The 8,431-nt window shown below is 53.9% G+C and overlaps 1 protein-coding gene across 1 annotated transcript; it reads right to left on the bottom strand.

Annotated features, from left to right (window-relative positions):
* Positions 1 to 738: 738 nt before the first annotated feature.
* Positions 739 to 6,362, bottom strand: Irx1 (iroquois homeobox 1). Its single transcript, XM_075977794.1, has 4 exons — positions 5,849 to 6,362; positions 1,794 to 2,829; positions 1,443 to 1,515; positions 739 to 1,192 (listed from the first exon to the last, which is right to left on the bottom strand). Exons 1-4 carry the CDS (start codon positions 6,122 to 6,124, stop codon positions 1,135 to 1,137), a joined length of 1,443 nt encoding a protein of 480 aa, XP_075833909.1. The 5' UTR covers positions 6,125 to 6,362; the 3' UTR covers positions 739 to 1,134.
* Positions 6,363 to 8,431: the final 2,069 nt, after the last annotated feature.

The raw sequence follows: 8,431 nt of genomic DNA, 5'->3' as shown, positions 1-8,431 counted from the left end.
CCCCGGCCCCACGGCCCGCCCTGGCGCTTGCGCCTCTTTCTCTGAAGCCACTGTGGCATCTTGAATCACAAGCGCAGGGAACCCCGAAAGCCAGAACCCGCAAACCATCTCGCTCGCCTTTATGAGGATCTTAATGAGCCTTCCGTTTTCTCCTCTTTTACATTTAACCAAGTAAATAAACACATTGCGAGCAATATTTCATACTCCATTAAGTCATCCCTCTGCCCAGAAAACGACCCTCCGCCAAAACGCACTGCACACACAACTAGTGAGTAATTGATTTCGAGCCCGAAGCTCCCCTTTGGGAGTATGATTGGGAATTCTCTTCATTTTCCCCCATTTTGATCCACTTTAAAACATCGTTTTTGTAAACTGCCTAAAATTGAACCCACTTACGTTCTGAGAAAGGCTGCTCCAGATAAATGCTTGTCTAAGCGTGGCAAAGAATTAAACTGCCAACAAGAAATTGGCCTAGGAGCAAAATGAACCAATTCAACCACCACCACCACCACCACCACCACCACCACCACCACCACCACCACCACCACGACCACGGAAGGACTGTATATGCCTGACACAGTAGTTTATTTGGTGTTAACGCTGTTCCAAGGCCCTACTCCCAAAGGAACCGCTTTGGCATAACCATGGGCCCCTGGGCTCTGCCCAGGATTTCAAGATAGCACACACCCTTACCTCCCCCCAAAACGCATGAGCACAGGGACAAACAGCTGCAGCAGCGTGGGCATTATTTCATTTAGTTTATTAGACAAAAATATATGATTTAAACAAGTTCGCTGACGCGCTATTTACAATCTGAAATCACGCTATATACAGAAAGGGAGAGGGGAAAAAAAGAAACAATGAAAAGAAGACACAAACACGGGTGGGTAGAGGGGGCGGATTTACCGAATCGGATAATCAACCCGAGCAGCAGGCAGAGACTGCCCACCCCTCGAGCGCTTAGGCGGGATGAGCCCCTTTCTGCAGAGAGCAATGCGTGAGAATCGCTGACGCCGCCGTCACGTTTGTCCCTTACACAAGTCTCAAATATTTGTCTTAATTCCTCCCTCGTCTCCTCCCTCCCCCAACCCCTCCCCCCTCCCCTCCCTCGCAAAAGTAAAAGGCGACCCTTAATCAAGCAGATGGGAGGGCTGCAAGGATCCGAGGCGTTCCCTCCTGCGGGGCCAGCGAGCTGTATGAGAAACACAGCAAGAAGACACCAGCAATAAGTAGACATATCAAGACACCAACAATAAGTAGACATAGCAGAGCAGGGGCTGGAGCTAGACCGCCGCCCATCAGACTCCCTGCTCCTGAGAATTGGACCGAGCTAGATGGATAGTGCTATCCAATTACTCCAATTAAGACGACAGGACAGAACCCTCACTACCACCCCAGCTTTGCTCCATCCCGCCCCAGGGCAAAAAGCAAAAAGCACTCACTTGTCGCGCACAGGCTGGAAGGGTGACTTTAACTGCTGTGGGGGCGAATCCGACCTGGGGACTAGGTCTCTCTCTGCGAGGGAACAGAAGATGCGCAGGGTTAAGAGAGAGGTATAGGTAGTGGGGTGAGCCGGTTGGAAGAACCCCTATGCCCAGAGTCCTCGCTAAGGCTCATTTCATGCGACCAACGTCTGTCCCTACCCCTCCCTGGGACAAGCCCATACATAGGTACAAGTCAGCACCTCAGAGAGACCTAGGCCTAGCTACTTGCATTAATAGTCACTCCTACCCACCACCACTGACACTATCCCTTGTCTGACACCAAGTAAATGCAACCTTTTGGCTAGGTACCTGGAAGCGCAGGACTGCTACGGGCGGAGGCCTTGTCACCGTGGAGTACCCCAGTGGCAACCTGGACAGGCGGCTGCGGAGGTGGTGGTGCGGGCAGGTGTGGGCCGTGTGGTGCGGCGTGTGGCGCTCCAACGCCCAGGAAGGAACGCATGTTCAGCAGCGAGCCCTGTGCGAGGAACGCGCCGTTGGTCCAGTTGGAAAACTTGCCTATGTGGCAGGTGTACAGTCCGTGGCTGGGCAGAAAGGCCGGGTGTTGAAGAGGCGCGCCGCTGGGAGGCCCGTGCGAGCTAGGATGGCTGGAGGGTGGTGGTGGAGATGCCTTGGGCACGCCGTCGGGGCTAGTGGCTGTCTCAGCCAGCGACCAGATCTTGGGCTTGCTATTCGGCGCGCCCTGCAGGCCTACCGCTGAGGCGCCAGGACTCAGCAGGCGCGTGCTGCCGGGCTCTGAGACTTCCTTAGGCAGGCCCAAGGGCGAATCTTGGGACTTGAGTGCCTCCGCGGCCGACAAGGGTGAGCTCTGGTCCCGAGCTAGGGAGGGAGGGGCTCCGCGTGCCCTAGGAACTTCAGCCTTGTCCTCCTCATCTTCATTGCTCTGGTCGCCATCACGCTCGTCGATCTGGTCGATGTCAATGCTCTCCAGGTCGATCTCCTCATCGTCCTCGGTCTTCTCCGGGTCGCCCTCTGTGTCGCTGCCAAAGAGGGTGCCGTCTTCCTGGTCCTTGCTGCGCGCCCCCCAAGTCACCTTGTTCTCCTTCTTGAGGCGGCGGCGCGCATTGGCGAACCAGGTGGAGACCTGTGTGAGGGTCATCTTGGTGATGATGGCCAGCATGATCTTCTCTCCCTTGGTGGGGTACGGGTTCTTGCGGTGCTCGTTGAGCCAGGCTTTCAACGTGCTGGTGCTCTCACGGGTGGCGTTTTTAGGTCGCCCGGGATCCCCGTATTGGAACTGGCCATAAGGATAATAAGCAGGCGTTGTGTGGGCTGCGAAGGTGGCTGGGTGCACCCCTGGGTTGTCCTTGAGTTCATACTGAGAGCCCTGAAGCAACCACAGACCAAGAAAGAAGAGAGAGAGAGAGAGAGAGAGAGAGAGAGAGAGAGAGAGAGAGAGAGAGAGAGAGGAAATGGAGGGAGAGAAGAGAGAGGAGAAATGAGTTTCAGCAGTTAGGAAAGGAAGATCCACGCTTCTGTGGACCCTGGGGGCTTCTGGGGCACCTGATTCACCGGGCTCAAAAAAAGGAAAACACACACACACACACACACACACACACACACACACACACACACACACCACTATTTGGAGAGCCAAGGAAGCCAGAGTCTTAAACTGGATTGTTGGCGCTCAATCTCCACTAAACAGGGCTTTTCTGCTGGTGTTCACTCTAGAAAAACTTAAAGAAGTCCTTGAATTTTAGAGTACAGCTAATCCCTGCCCCCTCCCAGGGGTCTTCCCAGAACCTGGGTCCCAGACATCAACCCTTCACAAAATTCAGATTTCCAAGTTCAGTTTACACTAGCTGGAGGGGGAAACCTTTTATGAAGGCTGCTGAAACAGTTTCTCCAAAGTGAAGCACCCAGAAAGCAGGGCTCCTCCTTCCCACCCTGAAGGACTCAATCAAAAGAACCATCCAGGGCGTTTTTCAGTCAAAACTCAGTACTAATTCAAAATGAAAGTAAATACTCCTTCGGCCTCCCAAATTATTCTGCGTGTAATGGTTCATTCGCACTTAGAGGTCTGTAGTGGTGACAGGTAGTTTTAAAATTTTAATGCTCATCATTCTCAGCAACAGTGGCAAAACGCATTTTTTTAAAAAAAATACAAAAGGAGAGCTTATCCTGTAAAATATTAACGGCAGGCCCTGGAGTCACAGGCTGCAGCAGCTCAAGGGAACGGGTTCAGTTTCCTGGGCCTCTTCTCGGCTACTTTATCTATGCCTTAAGTTTGACTTTGATCTGCGCCCGAGCAAACACAAACAGTTTGAGGCATTTAGAGGCCATGATTTATTTGCAATCAATATTCTTTTTATCATCAGTAGTAAAACACAGCAAGTCAAATTATCCCATCAGGTTTTTTGGTAAATAACATTTTATCTTTTTAACAGCCTCATTAGGCCTCATTATTACCATAAATTGCCCAGACAGATGCTCACTCACAATTTTATCTTTTGGGTTCCAAATACCAGATCATAAAAGATTGGAAAGCTAGGCCACCACTGAGGGTTTGGGTTTAGGCTCACTCTCCAAGAACCCGGTAGGAGACCTGGAGGTAACACAAACACCTTAGGGGATAAATTTTATTTACCCTTTAGTTTAAAGAGAAAACTAAACTAAACAACAGAGACCTCCTGTGGATCTTCCCCACCTTACCACAATGGGAGCAGACTCTCTTTGCCCCCACATGTACACAGGCAAGATTCCAAATGGCTCACATCTGTATTCAAAATTTCTGTTAAACATACACATGTGCGTGTACACACACACACTCACATATACGCACACATCAAAAAAGAAAAGAAACTTTTCATCTTCCTTTTTTTTATAAAAAGGATCCAGTTGCCAAGTTAGCAAAGAAGAAGTCAGAATCCTAAGAAAGTTATAAAAGCATATTTCTTTATTTCCTCAACTAATTAGTTTAGTGATCGAGGCCCACGCGGAAAAGGCTTCTGTGGCCCGAATTCGTTTGTGCTTCGTCATTGTAAAATACACTACTAGCTTTTCAAAAGTATTTTAGTTGCCATCGTAAAGGAGAATTTTTGGCATCGTCTCTGCGGGGATTTTTTTTTTTAATGAAAGGAACTCTCTCATCGCTCCCAAAGCATCTAGGCTGTCCGAACAAAATGGGGGCCAATCTTCCTGGTAAGGGCGCATTAGAAAGGCGACTGGCCTGACCACTGAGAAACAGGCTTTCTCTCTAAACTACAAGAAAAGTTGCGGGGAAAACGCGCCCGCCGTTGTTCCTGCACACTTGGAGGCCAGCCTTTTAGGGGATCTGATCTGGTCTGTTTTTCCGGAGATGGGATAATTCGGGGTTCCCGGAAACCGCACTAACCAGAAGATAGCAGGGCGGCAGGGACCGCCTCTGGAAAACCCCGCGCCCACCTCGCAATTTGCCAGCGGCCTCAAGTTTAAGCAGTCCGACCTTCCAGTCAGACCAAGGAAAGTTGATCTTTTGGAAGGATAGACTGGCCAATGCTCCCGCGGAGAATTAAATTTACATCCCCCTCCTCCATCTGACACCCACTGGGAGCAGAGATTGGAGGGCACCATTTATTTTAAGCCCTGGGACACTGTTTCTTTAATTCTCCCTTATGTAAGGCGGGAAGAGAAATTTTTTTCTTTCGGTTCAAATGAAATGAAAACTTTGGCAACTTACGAAAGTAAAGGCAAATGCGTTTCGGAAGCCAGAATTTATGTCAACTTAGTATTTCTTAAATCTCCGATCCCTATGATCCCTACACAGGCCACTAAGAGACCTCTCAGCTCTGCCGATGTCTATTGTTTGTTAGGATGTTTTTGACCGACTCCGCTGGGTTTAACCGCTTCCTTTTGGCAAAGTCGAGGGCAACTATCTCTGCTCTGCCAAAGAGAGCGAAGTAAGGTCGTCTGGGCCCCAGCGAAAGCTCAAGCAGCGCCCGGCGAATCCGGCCGCCTGGCCAGGGCTCTGCTGGTAAAGCGGCCCTAGCTGCGGGAACCCAGCGGGCCTGCCCTGTCGCACCGGCCGCGCCAGGAGAATTCGCCCCCGACCTCCGGTGCCTGCTACCATCTCCGGCCTGCTCCTGAGGATTTTTCCACTAGCGCACAACCCTTTTCCAAGCTCCCGTCTTCAGTCTACCAAGACCGCGGGAGTCACTGCCTGGGCCTCTGGGCACTCCTGGGTGCCCCGGGGGACACGGCCTCCGCCGCCCGATCCCCTCTGCAGGACCCTTCCCACTTCTTTCCCAGAAACTGCCTGTGGGTCCTCGGTTTCCCCGCTGGCCCAGAGGCTCCCGCTGTCCCCAAGCGCCGTGATCTCCCACCGGCGCGGGCTGGGAGGACGCGCGGGAGGCGGGAGCACTCACCATCTGCGAGAAGAGGCTCAGGTCCGCAGCATAGGGCAGGAAGGCGCTGTAGTTGGGTGCGCCCGCGTATGGTCCCGCCGCGGCATACATGCCCAACACTGAGGTAACTGCGGCGGCTCCCGCTCCCGCTCCCAGCTCCGCCGTCCCCGGCCGGCCCGACGAGGCGGCGGCCGCAGCAGCCGCGGCAGCAGCCAGCACCCCAGGGCGCTCTCCACCGTAGGCGCCCGGGCCCGCGGCGCTTAGGTACTGCGGGTAGCCCAACTGCGGGAAGGACATGTCCGCGGGGTCGGCGGCGACGGAGGGCAATACTAACAGCGCGGACAAGGAGACCGGCTAGGGATCGGGAGGGACGCGCGCGGGGACTGCGGGCCGCCGGCCGGGCGCACTCGGGCCGGCCCGGGGGCGGGGGCCGGTCGCTCTTCCTGGGCCCTGGGCTATTTGACGGCGCCCGGCTCCCGGGTGCGCCCGGATCCGAGATCGCGCGCCGACTGCGGCGGCCGCCCTCCGCTCGGCGGCGGGGCTCTCAGACACAATTTGAAGTTGATGCTTTGATTGGCATCCCCTTGAGCACAGGCCCCGCCCCTGGCTCCCCTCCCGCCCCGTCCCTGCCTCCAGCCCGCCCTCTCTGGCCGCTCCCGCCCCTCACGGCGAGCACGTGGTGCCCCGCGCCCGCGGGGCCACCTCCTCCTCTGGTGGGTACGCCAGGCCGGGCTGTTGGTGTAGGTCCGGAGGCCTCAGGCTCCTTCCTAACCAGCCCCCGCGGCTTTTGACAACCTGTCGACACCGGTTTACAGCTGTCTGATACCCGGTTTTGCATTTGAGATCTGTGCCCCTCCCCACCCCCTTTTAACAAAAGCAACTCTGGGTTTGCGTTTCTGCAGCTGGGGCGGCAGGGAAAGAGGCCTGAGGCCAGGGGACAGTCTATGGCGAGCAACCTCTCCTCTATGGCTGGCTCTGCCGCACCTCCGTGGAACATATTTGGATGAAGTGCTCGGATTAATAACGCGTGGCGTGACACCTCGGATGTAGGGTGGATCGTCCCCTTGGCCCCACTTCCTCTCAACAGATCCTCTGGAAACGGCTGGCCTCCTTGCACTTGGAGAAGCGGGATGTGGCCGCGCTCTGTAGGCTTCTCCAAATTGGAGAAGAAGAAAAAAAACTTTGAAAATGGGAAAGCCAGCTGAGAAGTCGCTGTGTGGAGGGATCCTAGAGGGAGGGAATAAGGAGTGGAGAAAGGGGGCAGACCTCTCAAGGTAAAAGGACTGGCGAATATTGCCCACAGCCATCAACTACCCTCTCCCAGCTTTGGAGAAGCCTGCTTGGTCTGGGCGCCCGCGTTTGTCCACTAGGTGTGCATGCAGAGCATAGAGTAAACTTGTCTGGAGCTCAGGTACATGGGGAGCTGCGACCAGTCATGGGACAGAACAACCACCAGGAACCTGGCCTTAATTACTCCCCCTCTCGTCCCCGCTGCCCAGTTCCTACCTCAGATGCTGGAAGAATCAGAACTAGACGAATTTGGGAGCTAAGCAGCGGTTATGGGCTGCCTGGGGTCTGGCCTTTAGGTTCTAGGTGCAGACTTTGAAAGCGACTTCCTCTCTCATGCAAGAGGGATGGCTACAGCAGGCTTCTGTGCTGGGTTTCCTAGATGGGCCTTGAAAGTGCAGAACGAAAAAACGTCCAGATACCCTGTCTTCACTCTCAGAGTCAGTTTGCATCGTGCTGTCTAGAGGTGGCATACACCTCAGTGTGTCACATCATTCTGATGGAACTTCGGTTGCAGGTTCAGGGTCAGCCTTAGGGAATTCAGGGCTATCTAGGCAAGCCTGGCCATGGGCCCTAACCTGCTACTGTGCTTCTGCTGCTGCTGACCCTGGATGCCAGCTAAAGCCCATCTTCTCACCCGGATTCCCAAACTTCTGCAACATTACAGAGGCCTTGCTTTCAGGTCTTGAGAACAGACACTGAGCCTTGCCTGGAACCAGCCCCAACACAGCTGGTTAAAGTAGTTACTAATTACCCACTGGGAAATCGGGCTTCATTGCTCTGCTCTGGTTTAGGTCTCCCCCCCCCCCCATCTGTCCCCACATACTTCAGACTACCACCTGAACTGGAGGGAACCATGAAGGACTGCTCAGGGCTCCAGTTTGCAAAACTCCTGACTTCCTTCTGGTTCCCAGTTCATCAGTCACCTGCAAAGCAGAATCTTGGAATCCTATCTGTCTCTTGCACATACTCCTCGCACAAACACAACCCTGAAGGGAAGTCATGGTGACAACAGGATCTGACCATTGTTCTGGCTCTGTGAACCCGGAGTCACATTTCAGATGACAAGCAAATACAGGTCAGATAAGACCTGAGGTGTGACCTCAGAGCCTGGGGTGGGAAAGTTAGTCCAAACAAATCTTCCTACCAGCACTGACAGAGGGCTCACCACACCTTTCCACCTGACTTGCCAGTCTTGGGTCACTAGCACCAGGGGCTTTGAAGGAGCTGGAAGTACTTTGTCCTCACTCTCCCCACACTGGCACAGCAGGGCTGCTTCTCTTTGCTCTATGTAGGTCACCAGCACCAAAGACAAGA

This window comes from Microtus pennsylvanicus, chromosome 6 (assembly GCF_037038515.1).
Source record: "Microtus pennsylvanicus isolate mMicPen1 chromosome 6, mMicPen1.hap1, whole genome shotgun sequence".
NCBI lineage: Eukaryota > Metazoa > Chordata > Mammalia > Rodentia > Cricetidae > Microtus > Microtus pennsylvanicus.
The sequence above is the reverse complement of the archived record's forward strand: the minus strand, read 5'-3'. Positions and strand labels throughout refer to the sequence as shown.

Coding starts and splice junctions, on each gene's coding strand:
- Irx1 (XM_075977794.1), bottom strand. CDS start 6,124: ATGTCCTTCCCGCAGTTGGGCTACCCGCAGTACCTAAGCGCCGCGGGC. Junction 2,830..5,848: donor TGAGCCTCTTCTCGCAGATG/GTGAGTGCTCCC, acceptor TGGTTGCTTCAG/GGCTCTCAGTATGAACTCAA. Junction 1,193..1,442: donor TTCCAGCCTGTGCGCGACAA/GTGAGTGCTTTT, acceptor TTTCTCATACAG/CTCGCTGGCCCCGCAGGAGG.